At 35.2% G+C, this 20,356-nt stretch overlaps 1 protein-coding gene and 1 long non-coding RNA gene across 2 annotated transcripts in view; one reads left to right on the forward strand and one right to left on the reverse strand.

The window, feature by feature from the left end:
- LOC121313329 overlaps nucleotides 1-289 on the reverse strand; it is a 49,727-nt gene extending 49,438 nt beyond the window's left edge. Inside the window, exon 1 of the long non-coding RNA XR_005949969.1 lies at nucleotides 203-289. This is a non-coding gene — a long non-coding RNA (uncharacterized LOC121313329). The remainder of the gene's footprint in view (nucleotides 1-202) is intronic.
- LOC121313328 (sal-like protein 3) lies at nucleotides 210-18,978 on the forward strand. Its single transcript, XM_041245736.1, has 4 exons — nucleotides 210-294; nucleotides 11,321-14,287; nucleotides 14,504-14,847; nucleotides 15,970-18,978. The coding sequence occupies exons 1-4, from the start codon at nucleotides 210-212 to the stop codon at nucleotides 16,399-16,401; spliced, it is 3,828 nt and encodes a 1,275-aa protein (XP_041101670.1). The 3' UTR covers nucleotides 16,402-18,978.
- The last annotated feature ends 1,378 nt before the right edge of the window (nucleotides 18,979-20,356 follow it).

Raw genomic sequence — 20,356 nt, forward strand, 5'->3', positions numbered from 1 at the left:
GGACCTCAGCCAATCCCCTCTCACACCACCATTAATCGCAATGCATTATTCACTATCATAATTATATACCGACATGCGCAATCCACAAACAGCAACACCAGCTAATTTCCGTAATTTTGCAACTCGACTATTTGCGAACAATTTTTTTTTATTTGCTCGCTGCTGATGTATCTGCAAAAAGCAGAAACAATTCGGAGCTTACCAGCAGCATGTCGCGCCGCAAGCAAGCAAAGCCCCAGCATCACACGTCGGAAGAAGAGCCAGCACTAGCTACCGAGGTAGTTTCTGAAGATGGTAAGTCTCTTTAGGTGTTGTGTTGGGCGGAAAAGAGGGGGTGGGAGCTTTTTTTTTTTAACGAATAAACAGGTCAGCAGAAGTTGCACAATTTCTCAAAACGCACAATGACTTTCCAGATCAAGATCTCTCTATACAAACTTAGCCTCTGACATCTGTTCTAATATTACTGATTAGATGTGGACTTCGGACGAAAAGAAGAGTAGTAAAGGTATCATTTTGGATAGACAAATACGTTTGTTGGAATGATAAGGTAGGGTTTGTTTAGCTTTTTAAAGTTTTTTGTAACAATTAAGTTGGTGTTCATTATGTTATTTTCCTACAACCCTATATGTTTGTCCCTGGTGTGGCGATCACCGACTCACTTAGTGTTTTCGATTCTACATAACCAGTATATGCCACACACACACACACACACACACACACACACACACACACACACACACACACATTATATTTGTCGGCTAGGAACTATATTTACATTTTTAAGATAACATCCCGATTATCAATGTAACAACCAAAAAAAACAAGTGTAGTTTAAATAGACAGGTCAAAATAGAAATCACGTAGGCTACGTTTTTATAAATAGGCCATGCCATTAAGCAGAACAAGAAGTTTTTCTGGTGTCTTCCAAAATACCCAATGTGAAAATATATTGGATGCAACTCAACTGTCATTTGAGCAGGTTAGAAATGCACGCGTGTAACCCCACATGATAATGAAAAGTAATTAAACACATGTTTTGATTTACTATTGATAAGGAACATTTTTTTTTTTTTCTTAAATATATATTTAATCATATAATAACATAAATCATAAACCTCACTAAGGGTGTTGCTGTTTTCACATTATTTAAATCGTTGTATGTATTGTATATTTATGTGCAGAATTATGCTTAAAAAATTAATTAAAATTACATTATTTCCTTTAGTAATTCAATGTGATTTGGTAAAATTGTCATATCTTCAGTAAAAATCAGTTTTAAAGACGGGATGTAGTTTCCCCATTCTAAAACTTCACGTGAACTTACACATTGCTAGAAAGGGAAGGGAAGGCAAAACAATGGGAAACGTGTTTTTAGCATATCTTTCTTATCTTTTGCATCTTTGTCACAGCAGCTTTCAACTGGAGCAGTGCTTAAAGAGAAACGCTTGCATATGGTGGGGTAGATTAAGTGCAAAGTGTCTTTTTGTTATGGAAATGCTTTTTGTTTACTTCATCACGTAGAATTTCTCACACTTGGTTTGTTTTGTATTGGCCTCAATGACTACATGATCAGATGAATGGATTTATTTTTGCAGAAGGAGACAGTCTTTCATTTAAATGAGTACACTGCATCCCAGTGAGGAATTTTTAAACGTTATTATTGTGGACTGTGAATACCTTAAAGTCGGCGCTCACAGAAGCCTCTCCCAAAATATGCAACAATGTAACAATTTGAGCTTCGAAGCATTCATATCAATCGCACAATCCATTTCAATGAATCGTTTTTGTGTGTTTTAAAAGGATACACTTTTATTTCATAAATAACCTTCAGACATACCTCAACTTTACTTATATTTACTTCCAAAGCAGACTTCTGAACACGGGGAATCAAACCATGTAAACAACACAAGCAATACTACAAATAACTATCATTGAACTATTTTACTACTGAACAACTGTTCTGTTGTTTTGTATTTAGTACACTAATATAAGTGCAACTACACGTTTTCGTGGCAGTATATATTTTAACTGTACTTCTGCAAAATGACTGTCACCCTTGCTTAAAAACAGGCAATCTGTGTCACGGTGACAGTTTAATATTTACTACAGAAGGTTGGATTTTTGAGCAAAAATGTGTAACAAAAAAAGAGAAACTATAGAGTCTTAAAATGGTTAAATTGACTTGGTGTTATTATTGCTTTTCAGATTTTGTGTAATAACCAAAACATGTACTTATATCAGTATGGTAGTTTATTTAAGTATCCGCACTGTGTGGTTAGGGATTTATAAAACTATTACCTTATTCTTGATTTCTTATAACTTAATGTTAATATTTATAAGAATACATGAACTCATTTATCTTTATGAACAGCAGACCTATTTAAGGTTAAGATCAGAGCATTACAAAAACATGTTTGTCTGCTTTAAGAGTATTTCAGTAGATAAAATGGCAATGGGCCTGTTAATGTTTTTTTGTCGTTATTATTATTATTATTATTATTATTATTATTATTATTATTATTATTATTATTATTATTATTATTATTTTAACAAAAATGTAACATGTATAATCTCACATAGGGAGTGTAAAGTGTATACTATTGTAATATGTAAGCGTTTTCAAAAAGCGAAGTTGAAATTTGAAATTCTGTTGGTTTCTTGCATTTGGAATTGTAGTATACAACAGTGGTTTAATTAAACCCTGACATCGTTAATTTGAAAGGCTACAGAGAAACCGATTGGAGTCAGGATTTCTTATTGACAGCATGAAGGACTGTGGCACATAATACATCACTGCAGTTTTATTTTCTGCCTTTCTGCGGTTATTTTAAACTTATAGGAAACAAAACTTGAACTTTCATTATGTCTTGCTTATCTTAGAAAAAGAAGACTTGCATCACCAACACACACACACACACACACACACACACACACACACACACACACACACACACACACACACACACACACACACACAGAGAGAGAGAGAGAGAGAGAGAGAGATGTGTTTAGAACATATCTCACAATGATTTGAATGCCTTGAGCTTCTAATATTGTGAAAACAAAAGCAAACTCCCCAAACATGAACCTATCATATCAGTTTAATATGTGCCTTGTGTTGATTTACAAGCACTCTGTCATTACTTAAAAAGCATACATAGTTGAATGCAAAGTGAATTCAGAAATCGATCATTTAGTGCAAAAGCGTGTTTTGAGCTTGTTGGTCCAGTTACAGCAACATTGTTTCTTCTTTTTCATCTGTGGACCAATGCGGCTAACACAATAATTGTTCCCAAGGGCGAAAGATTCGGCTACAGTTGTTGAATTATGCTTACACCATTGTGTTTTGTATCTTTTATCATATGCATCTTTAGAGCTAATTACTGTAAAATGTGACAATTTACAGTAAGTATTGTGAAGTGTTAAAAAAGCTTAATGAAAATGCTGCTGCTTTGTAAATTCCTCAGTTCAGAAACATGTTAAATGTACATTGCACTCCTGGTTAAATTAATCAAGTTTTGAATAGTGTTAAATAAAATATTATTATTATTATTATTATTATTATTATTATTATTATTATTATTATTATTATTATTATTATTATTATTATTGAGACTTAATATATGAACAGGATAACATTTAAAATTATAGAGTGATAAATTTTTTTGAAAACTTTTCATGTTTTATAAAAACCTTAACAGCTATTGTCAAGTTAAAACAAAAAAAATATATTAGCATAAGAGGCCCCTTGTGCTTGAGAAACAATAGCACATACTGACTCTGCAAAAAAGCAAGAACTGTTTTCTCAGTCTTAGAAGGTGTGGCTCTAAGTGTTTATCAAACAACAGTGGTCAGATGGTTTAGGGAAGAAAGCTTTTTTTGAAATCGTCACCTTTAATGTATAATTTGATGTCAGAAGGACACACAGAACTGCTATTTGTATCAGATGTCCGTTAGTTATATGAAAAGCATATAACATATTTTGAACCTCTTCAATTTTCTATAGAGACAACAGGTATGGATTTACATTGTAAATTGCCTAAGCAGGTTGATAGGTTGACTGTATGTTGTCTGTCAGTAGATGGAGAAAGCTGGCACAAGTGGGTCAGGTTTCGTTCTGCATTTCTAATGCCTTAGTAGTCTTGCAATCAATCCAAGTGTTGCCATTGAGATGGTTTCTCTTTGATTAAGTCTTTATTTAATTGATGCACTGAATTCAGGATTATATACATATATTTCTTAATAGCATGCTTTTTTGTCAGATTAAATTTCATAAATTGCTGATTTTTTTTTTTTTTTTTATGTATTCTGTATTAATGTATATGTTTAATTTAAATAGTTTGGTTTGTGTTATTTTAAAAAAATTGAAAGACTTTTCTTACCGTACGGTAAGACAGAGCCAGTCCTGGAGTCAGACCACAGCCAGTTTGAAAAAGGATATCCTTCAGACTACATGTAATTCGATACGATATCCCATTAAGTGTAAATTCACATTGTAATGGAAAGGTCATTTTTATTTAACCTTTTCCAGTAAAATAAATTGGAAAAAAGGTCTAGGGATCCCATATATATATATATATATATATATATATTATATATATATCTATAGATAATAGATATATATATATATATATTAATATATATATCCTAATATCTAGATCATAATTTTGTAATACATTTTGCTTTTGCTGATTTAACAAGTTTTCTGGCTCATTGGAGTTTTTTGGTGTTTCTATTCCTTTTAGAATGAATCAAACTGTATAATGTATTGTTGATACTGTGTTAACATTATATTGATAAAAACACTTTTAATTAATCTAAATAAAAAAAAAAACGGGCCTGTACTAAAGAAATACCCCATACATTTAGACAAAATGTAATTACTGTATTTTCTCCTACATTATGCAATTCTCTGCAAAACACAGTTATCTGGTATTCTCTTTTACCTGAATGTGATGCTATCTTTTTAATACCTTGCTTTAATTTTATGTTGATGACATTTGTTAATGTCTGGAAAAAAAAGTAAAAACACATTTACACTCGTCCATACAGAGTGAAAAATGAAACTGTGTTAAATGTGTTAACAGTATTTGCAAGAATAAAAAAACATTTTACTTTAGAATTAACATTGTCTGGATTTTTCATTATTTAAACTGGCGTTGATTTGACCTTTTGTATGTCGCCTTTGTATTAGGCCTGCATTGTTGTCAAATATAGCACATTAGGGTCCTTTTGTTTGGTGTCCCTGAAAAGGTGGGATTGCGTGGAGCGGCAACAAGCTTCCGGTGGTTTGTCCCTCAGGGTGGGCAGTCAGAAGTGCTTTATCAGAGGTTGCTGACTTAACCTTTGCCTGCTATGCCCTGCCAGGGGTGGCCACTAGATGTCAAGCTCATAATACAATTAGTACATCTGTGTGGTTGACCTTGGCAGCACAGCTTACCACTGTTCTGTTAAGTGTTAACATTGATTTTGAGTGTTAACTGGAGATCCATGTGAGTTTGCTACATGCCATGCAACCTATCAAATGCCCATCTGCAGCAACAAGTATTTACAATCCTTACAAAGTTAAAAAATATTATGGAGCAATTTCGAACTATTCTCACCTCAATGCTCGACACATTATTATAAGGCTTTTTTTGTTCAGTTTTCATTTACATATTTTTTTTTTAGTACAAGGTATCTGACAGGAATTGGTAGTTTAATCATTAATATACAGAGCATGTAATATTAGGTTAATTAATAATAATAAAAAAAGAAACATTAGGATTTCTTTTTTTTTTTTTTTTTTTTAATAGAAAGTAGGGCATTTCACTTTTCAGTGTAATATTTAGGTTATTAGAATGCATATTATATATATGCCTCAGATCATAGAAAAGTGGCCTGTGCAATATAATCTATTTAAAAGTTACAGAATGTATTTGATGTTATTTTTTATTTCTTTTAAATGGTATTCATTTGTCACTGTAGTTACATTTATTTTAAGCACTGAGGTAGGCCTGTATCAAAACATCTTTTTTTAATGACTTTTAGAAAACATCAGCTGTCATTTGAAAATGTAGTCAAGCCAGATTTTGTGTGTAAAGTACTTCCAGTAGATCCTCTGTTGTTTATTTAGCAATGGAAAACTTTGAGACTCATAAAAATGTAATAATAACATGGCTGCTCATTGCTTCCTTTGTGTAGCTCTACTTGGTTATTTTCTTCATGCATCACCATTTGGTAGAGACCTTCGGACCACCCACTTTGATGTGCCAGAGATGCTTGGCTCAGAGAACACTACGATGGCTCTTTTAATTATAGTTGCTGTGCTGAAAACATGCATAAATATGATACCCAATTAAAACTACTAATCAACATGATGTCACCCCGCATGCACTACAAAAGTTTCATTATTTAATATAGTATCATACGCTGAGAGTACAAACGAATCATGAGTGTTTTAGCAGTTCTGCATCTGCATATGCACACAAAGCCACCACTGTTGGTGTCGAAATAGAACTGTACTGTACTCATTAAAAGTTAATGTCCAAGAAATAGAGAATTATTGATGACTAAACCACAGGTGTTAGTTGCAATACAAATATATTGTCCCATGAAAATATGTGTGCTGGGTTAGTGATATAGTCTGTAAACCAAGAGCGCCCTCCACTGTTCATCGTCTTAGTGGCACCCTTAACAAACTGAAAAGCGATGGCTAAACTGTCATTCATGCAGGAATTTCTTCTACATTGTTAAACTCAGCAGGCGTCCCTATTTGTCTCCTCTGTCTCACAGCCTGGGCTTGGTCAGTGATGATTTATCTTTTTTATAGGATTCATCTTAAATAGTTGAAACACATTTACTGGAGTGGCACCAGTCATTTCTAATAATTTCTAGTAGTCCTGAAGTGCAGAGCTGTTGTTGTCTTGTGGTATGTAACCTAGCAAACACACATGATCTCCTGGGAGGCAGCCTTTTATAGTACAACAACAGTATTATTTAAATAATGTTTTTTAAAACTGTACAGCACTAGGTAATCATTTAAATCTTGGAAGTTTTTATTTTTATTTTTTACAAAGCAAATACATTTTCAGAAGCTTAAGTAATAACTCATATATCTAAAAGGCCTGTACATGTAAGTACTAAAGATGTTAAGTACCTGAAGGTTTGCATAAAACAAGAGAGAAAATATCACCAAGGTTTATTTGTTTAAAGTATTTTTATGTTGTGTGGATTACTAAAAAAAATTAAATCATAATCCTGCAGGCCAGGTATGTCATTTTACCTTCCGGTATGCATGTACAAGTAAAGTTATGTTATATATACAGGGTGCAGTAATTGCTGAGCTGTAAACAATAGAACAATATCTTGCCATTCCACACAACATAATTTTACACATTAGAACATTTTGTACAAAGCGAGAGGTTTACAGGCCTTATTTTAAAAAATGTTTCCGAAACAGATTTTGTCAATTAAATCTTACACTCATGTACAATGCCAATACGTAAGTGGTGTTTTGTGGTGTGAGCATTATGTTGATTTTATTTCCTGTTGTGTAGTGCTGTTTACATACACATTTTTTTCATCACAAAACAGAATGCAATTGTATATATATATATATATATATATATATATATATATATATATATATATATATATATAGAGAGAGAGAGAGAGAGAGAGAGAGAGAGAGAGAGAGAGAGAGAGAGAGAGAGAGAGAGAGAGAGAGAGAGAGAGAGAGAGATAAATAGATAGTGGAAGGGTAAACTACCAACATGTTTACCCTTCTAAAGACCTAAATTGATGGTGGTTTATTCACACAATATAATAGTTACAGATTCACCTCAAAGTTCCTGTTTTACTTTTAACACTATAAGACATAGTTTCAAGTGTTCCAATATCTGTCGAGGAAGTCATAGGTGTTATTGTTTTGTTGATTTATTACAGTAAATCACTCAGTTTATTGGTTATAATATTTTTAATTGAATAACGTTAAGTACAGTACTACACAACATAATTTCAATTTAAAGAAATGAAACTGGTAGTAGAGGCTTTTGTTATATTTTGTAGTAGTAAATGAATGAATAAAGATCAATTAGGATTAACATGATGGTATGTTTTCATACTGATCTATTCATCAACATTATTTTAATGCATTACACCTCGGATAGGAAAGTACTGTTGATGTGCTTAACACAAAAAACAGTATACATTCAGGATTTAAATATTTTATTTATTCTGTGACGAATTTAGCAAAAAGCTATACACGTAAATCATTTTTTTGCAAGTATGGGTTTACTCATTTTCATAGACTGAAATAAATAATTTACAAGGAGTATTATTATACATGGCAATATAATGACAGTGGCAGTGTATGCTTCTCAGCATGCTTTCCACTGTTTTGACAGAAAAAGAAAATCAAGAAAAGCAATGTGCATGTTAATAATAAATCCACCCTTAACCATTATTACTAATTTGCACTGACCTTTTAACCTTTAATTATGTGCATTTGCAATTTTGTCAGTTGATCATTTAAGGAGATTTGTGTTTACAGGGATGTGTGTTTTGCCATTTTCAATACTTGTTTTGCTTTGTTTGCTGTGCATGTCATAGAAATATAAATTACAAGTAAACGCTTCGCTATAATTGCATGAAAAGGATGTAGTTAAGCTGGAAGATGCAAATACTTAATACAGTGCAGGTCAGGCTTTGCTTCTTGATAACTTACATGTTCATAATTAACTTATTTAAATAATTTTGCTTCTTTGGGTTTTAATGGATTTCCCTCATATACTTTCTCCCAATAGATAGAATGAAAACAATGCTAGATATCTGTGGTGATAAAAGTGGAGATTGATCCTATTTGAGTTTGAAACCCTTTCTGTTTTTGTTTTTTTATCATTAATTGTCTTAAAGAAACTGGATTCTGATTGCTGCTATGACCCTTTGGCAAGAAATTCTAAGAGAGATAATAAATGATCACGGTAATGAATGATTTACAGACATAAAGCTGCACCGAATGCAAAGAAATGTATGTTCACGGTCATTTATGAAGGAGGATACAGGAGTGTTTTCCTTATAGCATGTGTGGTAGGTTTTAAATCAAGGAGAATGATATTAGTGATGACAAATACAAAACCTGTTTTAGGCCTGTCAGAAGACAGTGGTAATGATTCACAAAAAGCCTGTGATTTAATATAACATTTCTGAGTTTATCTGCTGTTTTTTAACAGATCACTAAAAATGGTATACATAAGTAACTGGTTTTCTCGGTCTGTCTTACATTTGCTGATGTCATTCGGCTATGGTGTCAACTAGCCACTGACATAAAGCAGTGATGCTGGTGGAAATGTACAGCATAGCAGCCACTGGCATTAGAAGGATTAGCATACATTCCACTCTGCCAGAATTTATAAAAAGTAAACGTTACTGTAGCTGGGTTTCTCATTCCTGTGCAGCTACATATTTGATCAGGTGTGAATTAGAATTCCGTTCATTAAACATGTTTGTTATTTGGCACATGATGGTAACACTACTCTGAGGAAGTGGCTGCCTACAACTGTAATTAAACATGTGTAACCAATTAGTGGGTTTTCTGCTATGGCACCAGCATGTAATTTGTCAAGTCCTTTTTTGTAAAGAAGAAGAAGAAAGTAGGTACAAAATGGATCTGACTTTATACGCTACTGGTAAAAAAAAATAAAATCTGAGCAAAATTGTTGGATGAGAGAAGAAAAAAAATCAAGCTGTTGAGTAAAAAAAAAATTCCATGTCCATTTTTTTAAAAAAAATTGAATTCGTTATAGGTCCACTGTCCTTTATCTTTAAGCACTGATGTATAATAATGCATGGTAAAGGTCGTCTACGGGGATACCATAGTTACCATAGGCAAATTTCCACATGCGAACATCTTTAGTGACATTTTGATTTATTAATACCTATTGCTTAGAAAAGTTAGTTACTTAGTCTGAGTGCCTTACGCAAGATTGATAAATCAGGATTTCATTATGTGTGCGAGAATTCCAAACTTTTTTCGTACGAGCAAATCCAGTTATTTATTCACGCACAAGTGATAAATATAGGCCCTGGATGTTAATCCACTAGAATAGTGGAAAGTTCACAGTGGCTCACTTAAGTACAAGGTTTTGTGTGTTGTGAGAACAAATCCCCCTTCAGAAAGCTTATTTAGCACCATTGGAGACATTGTTACTGCCACCAGAAATCGACTGCTCCTACTGTTCACATTCCACAGTACAAGTGGAGTTCATGTAGTAGTTTCTTCTCAGAAAAAATGGAACTAGAGTCTGCAGTAAAAACACAATTGGGGATACATAAGTAACCACATTATGGGGTTTTGTTGTGTAAGCATTATGTTGATTTTATTTATTGTTGTATAATGCCATTATATACTGACCTCATTAAAGTCTCTATGTAATGTGCATTTGTATGTATTTATTTTATTGTAGACCTTTTAAAAAAGTTAATGCTTAAGGTCTTAGAAATATATAGTGTTTTACACATTGCCCTTGTTTCAACCATTTTAAAACACAGAGAGAAAAAAGCTAGTGGCCGCAGTGTTTGTATAAAATATATAAGGTTGAGCAGCCACATACTGGTCCACTGTTTAGACCGGACTTCCTTAAAGTATACCGTACCTGTACTGAACTTCCATAGACTTGGATCGGACCACCCGGTCCGGTACGCATCCCTAAAGTAAAATAAAGCAGCAGACTAAACAATGTAATACCAAATGTTTGATTTTTTAATATGGAGGACATTATGTATGTATAACAATATTAATAAGGTTATATTAAGCATGTGAAGACACTTTAAACAAGATAATATCCCTAGCTGGTCAAAAAGTTTATCACCTCAGACAGTAGGTTAATGCCAAAAAGGTTACAGATTAGTTTAGAAATGTTAAGCGAACTGGCAAAAGCATCTCTAATTCTGCTGGAAACGAGGAAGCTTGATAGTAAAGGGGAATCCTAATGACTCCATCAAAGGCTTGATTTGTACCCAACAGACAAGGCAGCTGTGAATTATATGAAAATATTGGAAATCAATAGCTTCTATGGAATTTCATTAAGAAGCAGTATCCACAATTGATAGGCCCATAATTTGATGGATTGTGCAAAGAAAATGATTAGCCAGATAGAGAGAGTGATAGAATACACACAGAGCCCTGATAAGTGTTGAAGTGGGGTCATTTGTACAGAATAAATTATATTGATTTAAGTTATGTGCAAAAAAAAAAAAAAAACCTAAAAAAAAAAACTAAAACTTGCAACGTGAGTTGTGTGGAATTCAGTGTCTGATATATTTCTTTTGGTTTTTCTAGCAGTCCCACAAGAAGGAGTGGATGATGCAGACAGTGGGAATGAGAGTAGAAGTGGCAGCGAAGAAACACACATTTGTGATAAGTGCTGCGCTGAATTTTTTAAGTGGCCAGACTTCTTGGAGCACCAGAAGAACTGCACTAAGAACCCTCTGGTGCTTATTGTGAATGAGGACGAGGCAGCTCCAGACCCTGAAGAGTTTTCGACAGAGCCTTCCCCTGTCCACAGCTGCCCCAGTGACCCAGCAGAGAGTGAGGCTGCAGAGGAGAGCAATGAAAGCTCTGAGGTAGTAAAGAGCACCGAAAAGGAAGACGAACCCATGGAGGTGGAATCATCATCCGAAAAAGAAGCGCAAAAGAATCCAGGCTCTTCAGAAACCTCTGCTTCTCTACCTCAGCTTCCCAACCCATCTTCCATGACAAACTATAACATGCCAAGCACTAATGTGACTTTAGAGACTTTACAGAGCACTAGAGTAGCAGTTGCACAGTTCTCACAGAGTTCTCGAACTGGTGCAAATGCCGGTGCGACCACCATTGCCATCCCTATGATACTGGACCAATTGATGGCCCTTCAGCAGCAGCAGATCCACCAATTGCAGCTGATTGAACAAATCCGCAGTCAGGTGGCAATGATGAACCGACAACCGACGCAACCGCCCCTGAACCCAGCTGTAGCTTCCCAGGGGGCTTCAGTGACAACTGTCAACCAACGTCAACTCCCAGGCTTCATTGCCCCTCCTCTTCATCAGTTGCCATCTCCAGTGCTGTCTGCAGTCACTGGACAGACATCTGTTCCTATCCCATCCACCTTGGATAGGCCTCAGCAACATGTTTCATGTTCAGCTAACCAAGATATGCCCAGCCACGTATCTGTTTCAGCTGAACCAAGCCTGCCTACAACAAGCTGTAATGTGATTCCATCTCTAGTTACCCCGAGCACTAACACAAATACAAGCAACGGCTCCACACCACGAAATGCTTCAACCCCTCCCTCAATTGGACACAGAAGCCTCCTCAGCCCATCTTCCAGCTTGGCACTACTACCTCAGAGCTCCTCAAGTAGTGTGATCTTCCCCAACCCTTTAGTTAGCATTGCAGCCACTGCCAATGCCCTGGATCCTCTCTCCGCCCTCATGAAGCATCGCAAGGGAAAACCACCCAATGTGTCAGTGTTTGACACCAAACCCAGTTCAGAAGATCTGTTTTTTAAACATAAATGCAGGTTCTGCGCCAAGGTCTTTGGGAGTGACAGTGCTTTGCAGATTCATCTGCGTTCTCATACTGGAGAGAGGCCCTTCAAATGTAACATTTGCGGGAACCGTTTCTCCACCAAGGGAAACCTAAAGGTTCACTTTCAGAGGCATAAAGAGAAGTACCCTCACATCCAGATGAACCCCTACCCAGTACCAGAATACCTCGACAACGTACCTACTAGCTCTGGCATCCCCTATGGGATGACTTTGCCACCGGAAAAGCCAGTGACAACGTGGCTGGATAGCAAGCCTGTGTTATCAACGGTTCCGAACTCAGCTGGGCTGCAGTTGCCTCCTACTCTTCCAGGCATGGGTAGCTACAGCGATTCTCCAAGTATTACTCCATTGAACAGGTCACCACAAAGGCCCTCTCCCACTTCAAGTGAATGTGCTTCTTTATCCCCAAATCTTACTAACACTGAATCCAGTGTTTTAGTAGCTCCAGAATCCCCCCAACAGACCCTTGGTAAGGTGGCTCCTCCGGTTCTGAAACCTGAGGGGATTCACCTGCCGCCTAGCTGTACAACAAGGCCAGGGGAGAACCCCACCACAACTGGACAAGCAGTTTTTTCAGCTTCCATCACTACTAGTACTACTGTTACTACAGTTGATACTACAACAGCAATTGTTACAGAACCCAGCACACCTCCATCAAGCATCTTCAGTTCTGTACTTCCAATGATTTCCGATCAGTTCAAGGCAAATTTTCCATTCGGTGGTCTGCTAGACTCTATGCAAACTTCAGAGACATCAAAACTGCAGCAGTTAGTGGAGAACATTGACAAAAAAATGACAGATCCGAACCAGTGTGTTATTTGCCATCGTGTACTCAGTTGTCAGAGTGCCCTGAAGATGCACTATCGTATTCATACAGGAGAAAGGCCATTTAAATGTAAGGTCTGTGGCCGTGCCTTCACCACCAAAGGCAACCTGAAAACACACTTTGGAGTTCACAGAGCAAAACCACCACTAAGAGTCCAACATTCATGTCCCATCTGTCAGAAGAAATTCACCAATGCTGTTGTCCTACAGCAGCACATTCGTATGCATATGGGAGGGCAGATTCCTAATACCCCTTTACCAGAGGGTTTCCAGGACAGCATGGACACAGACCTTTCCTTTGATGAGAAGAGCATTGATGCCATGAGCAACTACGAAGATGAAATGATGGATGAGAACTCCATGGAAGATGAAGGCGATCTGAAGGAACTAGAAAGTGATTCTTTTAAGCCCTTGCAATCTTACCCTAGTTCATCACCCACCTCTCCCCCTTCTGTTATTTCAAGCATTGCTGCACTGGAGAATCAGATGAAAATGATTGATTCCACTATGAGCATGAACTATAGTTTTGGACTGAAATCTACTGAAAATGGATTCATGGAGAGTGATCACTTGACCAATGACTCTTTCTCAGTTGTGGGTGACCTTGAAAGCCAGAGTGCAGAAAGTCCTGCTATATCAGAGTCCTCTAACTCTATGCAGGCCTTATCCCCTCATCATAGTAGCTCTGAGAGTCCTAGGTACAAACCAGTAGGATTCAACAACCAAGAAGAGAAACAGGAGGTGCATGCTACTGTAAAGTCAGAAAAAGCTGAAACCCCGTCACCCGCACCTGAGAATGGAGGCGCACTAGATCTGACAGCCACCCAACCCAGCAGACCCATCATCAAGGAGGAGGTTCCTTTTAGCATGCTGTTCCTGAGCAGAGAACGTGGTAAGTTTAAAAGTATTCATTGTAATATCTGTGGCAAACCTTTTGTTTGTAAGAGTGCATTGGAAATTCACTACTGCAGCCATACTAAAGAATGTCCATTTGTTTGCACAATCTGCAATCATGGGTGTTCCACTACAGGTAATTTAAAACAGCACTTACTGACGCACAAATTGCAAGAACTACCTTCTGAGATATTTGAACCCAACTTTACTCTAGGTCCAAGCCAAAGCATTCCTAGCCTGGTCACCAGCACAGCGCCCAGCATGATCAAAATTGAAGTGAATGGTCACAGCAAGCCGATCTCCCTAAGTGAGGGCCCCCACTTTCCGGTTGGGATCCAGGTTCCAGCTGCACCCCATACAGCGATGAGTCCAGGAATCACTCCGATGCTGGCACCACCGCCACCGCGTCGGACACCCAAGCAGCACAACTGTCATTCCTGTGGGAAGAACTTCTCATCAGCAAGTGCTCTGCAGATCCATGAACGCACTCACACTGGTGAAAAACCTTTTGGTTGCACAATCTGTGGTAGGGCTTTTACCACTAAAGGAAATCTTAAGGTATGAAGCTGTTATTTAAGAATTAATAATAATTTTGGGTCTTGTTTTTTAATGTGGGAAAATTGCTCATGTCTTACATTTACCATGGGAAGGGCAATCTGTCCACAATGGAAAATATATCCCTTTTGTGTTTTTAAGGTTAGGTTATTGGATTTAGAGCATGCTAGAGTAAGAAAGAATTAGATTACCTTGCATGACACTAGGCCCCATTCACAAATCTTAAATATATTGCATTGTGTTTTTTAAGTTTGTTTGATAATAATTGAGAATATTAAATCATGTTATTATTTAATTAACATTTTTTTAAAAGAAGATAAATGCTAATTTTTACAAAACTAGAACCAAACAATATAATTAAAGTTCTCTTACGTGCTGTCTTTCTTTTCTCATCAGAGTGGAATTTTCTCTTAATGTGTTAATGCTCTTAAAGCACTGACCACAAGTTTGTGATTTATATTACAGCTGGATGTTAACAATATTGAATTAATTAAACTACTATATCACTGAATGGAATGACTAAGATTAATTCTATAGCTGTGCCTTCCTAAATAGAACTTCACCACTGGTATATATAGGGAGACACCTTCATGAAAAAAAGGAAAATACTCAATATTAAAAACAAATCCAATATTCCAACCTTAAATGTAATGTTTAGAAAACTTTCAAAATTGTCATACCTTAAATACTTTCCAAAATCTTTAACATTGTTAAATGCAAATGTCAAGTGTTCTGTTTGATTATTTAAAACAGCAAACAAACACAAAGCCATTAGATATTTCATCCTACCCATTTTCTTGTAAATTCAAAACAGTAGTGTTTATACATTTTTGTTGTTACTCTAACCCTAACCCTAATTATTACATTTCATTAAGTAGATTAAAAAATAGAAAAAAGACAGAATGGCTAAGGATAAAAACATATTTTCATATAATAATCATACAAAAGTAATAATGTATTTTTTCCATAAAAACTGAATTACAGTAGTTGTAACTGTTGCAGGTTACCTACCGTTTTAATATATGACTGATATACATTTCTGCTTTCAACAGTATGTTTTCCTTAATAAGAAGCTTAACGGTTTGAAATTCATGAGCCCCTTTGTTTTTGTATTTTTTAATGTAGGTTCACATGGGAACCCACATGTGGAATAATGCTCCTGCTAGACGAGGACGCAGACTGTCAGTGGAGAATCCAATGGCGCTATTGGGAGGCGATGCCATGAAGTTCACTGAGATTTTTCAGAAGGATCTGGCAGGAAGAGCCATGAACGTCGACCCTAGTTTCTGGAACCAGTACGCTGCAGCCATCACCAATGGTCTGGCTATGAAGAACAATGAAATATCTGTTATACAAAACGGAGGCATCCCCCAACATCCCGTTATTCTGGGCGGTGGTGGAATTCCATCATTAAATAGTTTCACCGGCGGAATGGACAGGGCACGCACTGGCAACAGTTCGCCTATGACCGGTTTTGACAAGACAAGTGTAGATACAGGAGCTAATCGTCCATTTTCTAGGTTTATTGAAGATAATAAAGAGATTGGTATTAACTAAAAGACTACATAATAGCAAAGAAACTGTTCAATCAGTTCTAACTATAAATTCATGTACTATATTATGTACATTTTTTTGTTTTGTTTTGTTAATTAGAATATTCAGTATTTGTTAGAAAATTATCTTACTTACCTTGCTTTTGTTTCCTTGCTACTTTATTCATACCAAGAATGCATTATTTCTTGTCTGAGATTCGATTGTCTTGCAAGATTTGCATGGTACTTTTTTGGTTTCTATCAGTACTTTTGACTGTTTTTGAGAAAAAAAGAAAACGTTCAAAAATTTAGATTTTTACCTAATGAAGAAGAGCAAGCTCTTGAAATGATAAAAAAAAATAAAATAAAAAAAACATTGGAATAAAATATATAAAACGATATTTAAAAAGAGGCTACCTTGGTGTAGTTTCTATGCACAGATTCTGTGGTACACTTCAGAATATTAAAAGGGCCTTGAATTTATGAGACTGAAATGCATTGTTTTAGAGCTTGTTCTGGTATTTGTTTCTTCACATGAGGTAGAAACGTGAACAACTTTTTTATATAATAATTATTTTATTCTTAACATTTAGTACCCCATATTGTATTACAATTAATTGTCCAAATGTCTTTAGTATTTATAATATTGAGAAAATGCGGGTAAAATACATAAAAAATAAAATATTTAATAGCCCCTTTAAAGTAAACCTTTACTGATCCCTTTTCTAACTGAAGACAAAGAACATAATTGATGTTTTCTTTAATAAAGACAAGAACTCTAACAATGACAACAATACCAAAAAAAAAAAAAAAAAAAAATCCATTGTGAAGTTGCATTTGGAAGTCTTGCATGTTTTCATTTTTTTCTGCCAGTATGGTACATGTACTAACTTTTTTTTTTTTTTTTTTTTTTTAAATGAGTTACCTTAGCTGCTGCTATTTGAACAAATATGCTATTACATGGAAACCCTTTTAAGAGTTACACTGTACAAAATAATAATAAAAAATAGGCAGACAAATCTTACTAATATAAATAAAAGTAAATATATGCATATTTTACTTAATATTTAATACGTCTAAATTTAATTTGTATAATTTGGTGGGAACTGTTACATTTATGCCTGTGCACTTTTTAAATTAAAGGTTTGTCTGTAATTTGTGTTAACCCTTAACAAAGCTATTATGTATTATTTGAATCACTTTTAATCTGTCTTCAAGAAACAGACCTGCATGCCACTCTCACAGTGGCTCCATCTAAATAAATAATGTCCTGAGTGAAAAAAAAACAAACATAAATAAAATAGACTGACTGGTGGTGTCTGTAGTACGATTATTCCTGCTATTTTGCAGATTCAGGAAGCGTTGGAGAGAGTATTGGGTAGGTTTGGTTTTTACTGTACATAACTTATTTCCACACACAAAAAAGGGATGTTGTCTAATATTATGTATTTGTACAGCACGGCAAGGAAAAGATCCTAGTAGTGTTCAGCTCTTAGAATCCTGTTTTACTTCCTTTCTCCTTGCTGTTTTGCTATTCTTTGATTGCAAAGCACAATGTACTTTGATCATTAAAACCATATGTTTGGTGCGATCATGGTGTTAAACAAAACTCACATAAAAATGGATGGTTTCCACTCTGAGCTGTGATGTTGGGGAGGCTGGGGCTTATTTAAAACTTGAACTAACAGTATATGTTTTATGTACTACCTCATTTTTTGCATTAAGCATTGTGGGCTTGGACAGTCATGGAAACTTCCATCGTTACTAAATGTGCAACTGAGCAGTGGTATTGTGCAACACTGAAAAGCAGTTGTGTGAGTGCTCCTGCAGAATGACGAAAACAAGAAAGATCTTTTTTTTTCATGTCTGGGATTTGAAAATTGACGAAGTGGACAACCGTTCTAAAACAATAATCCCACCATTGTACTGCAAGGGGATGAATTCATTCTGCCATCACGTGATTCAGTAACAAAAACTTGAACAAAACAACAACAAACTATTGACTTTGATAGCAGTATATTTCTACTGGAAAAGACCAACTTTAAAAGACTATTTTCAGTGATGATCAGCATGTCATCACTATATTTTCATCTTTTTTTACCCATAGTGTTGGGGAATTTTGTGGACAGTTTTAAAGCTTCGAGTTAAAGAAATAAAAAAAATCTTAAGGTGGCTTAAATGTTGCTGCTTTTCAGCAGTTGAATGTTTTTATTTGTCTGTGTCATTTTTTTTGTTTTGTTTTTGTTAATATTTGGTACCATGTAGTGTTATCTCTTCTACTTAAGGAAGTGTACAGGTTTAAGAGATGTAAAGTGTTGTAAATAGGAAGGTTGCTAAAGGTACAGTTAAGACTGAACCCATTTTGTATTCAGGGTCTGGCTGTTCCTCTCTGCATGGTGAAGAGAGACACTATTTTTTTACTGCGATACCATGTGGGGCTGGACGGCCATCCTGAACCAGCTGGGCGTTGTTACCTAGATCCAATATTTTTTATTAGTAAACCTTGTTGGCTTGACACATCTAATGATTGAAATGGATGTCTTAGTCTAGGTTACTATTTTTGTCATATGGAATTGAATAAATTGCAGGATGTAATATTATTTCTGAGGGTTTGAAGTTTTTAAATCAGCTTGTTAATTACTTGTGTTGTTGTCTTACTACATTTGAAAATGTGCCTTATTACTGTATACATTCTTTTCCATAAAACACCTTGCCAAAGAGTTCAAAATCTGTTACCAGTGACAGAACATTACATTGACACTGCGACATGCCAGCAACAAAGTTATATTGAAAAACAACAATGCAAAACATGTAACAGATATTATTTATTATGAAAATAATTCCAGATGTCTTACGGCCAACGGACACTTTGTTAGGTCTGTTTTTTTTTCTACCTCAGTGCAGTTCAATTAGTTTGGAAGCATATAAGAAAGCTTTAAATTAACCCTGTCCCTTTCAGAATTAGTTTTAATCCAACCAAAATGAGACCTTGTTGAGCATATGGACTGAGCATATGGGTGTGTTCGTTTCTGTGCTCTATGAAAGCAAAACACACAGTCCTTTTGCAAGGCTAAAGAACCAGCAAACACATGAAAAATAGGATGTAACTGCAGCCATGTGGTGCCTAATATTTTACTCTAAAGCATGTTTTCTGTCTATATATAGACAGAACGCATTTTTTCTCTCTCTGCAAAAGAACCAAGAACCGCACAGAATGATTATAAACAACCTAAAATAGTAATGAGAGGATGAAAAAAAAGTAAATTACATTTGGAGCAACTTATTCTTCAATTTAAAACAAACTATTGGAGTTCTGTAAAAAAAAAAAAAAAAAAAAAAAAAGGTACATATGTGCATCGAAGCTACCAAGCACAAAATAAAGAATATTTTAAGAATTCTATATTTTGATAATTTAATAATAACATATTTTTTACAATCTTCCTTCCTGATCTAGCCTCAACATTTTTCAAAACAACCACAACTGCCATCTCCGTAATTATTTCCAATCTTCTCACCAGATATAAACATACACTTATATTTTCTTAAGATGCTTGCATTATCACAATGACCATTTAAATAGCACTCACACTAAGTTCCCATATTTAGCATCAAAGGGGTTTAAATATGCCTGTGGTCTTTCTGCTCACAAATTACTGTGCATATCATTTAATTAAAAAATATAAGAACAGCAAAGTCTAAAATTATCAAGTCATGTCTTCAGTCAGGGTGAAGACGACAGATCTTCCTTGCGCTACAATTATAATAAAGTGCATTATCTGATTAAATTTACTCCATATATAACTTTGACAGATTAGCCACTGTTCTTAAAGAGCATGGAACTAACAAAATTATTCTAGTAAACTTTACTTAACATTTATTGCTATCAATTAATCAATCTTACATTTTCCTATATGAACATTATGGTATGATATATATATATATATATATATATATATATATATATATATATATATATATAT

Source organism: Polyodon spathula, chromosome 3, assembly GCF_017654505.1.
Source record: "Polyodon spathula isolate WHYD16114869_AA chromosome 3, ASM1765450v1, whole genome shotgun sequence".
In the NCBI taxonomy this organism is placed as follows: Eukaryota; Metazoa; Chordata; class Actinopteri; order Acipenseriformes; family Polyodontidae; genus Polyodon; species Polyodon spathula.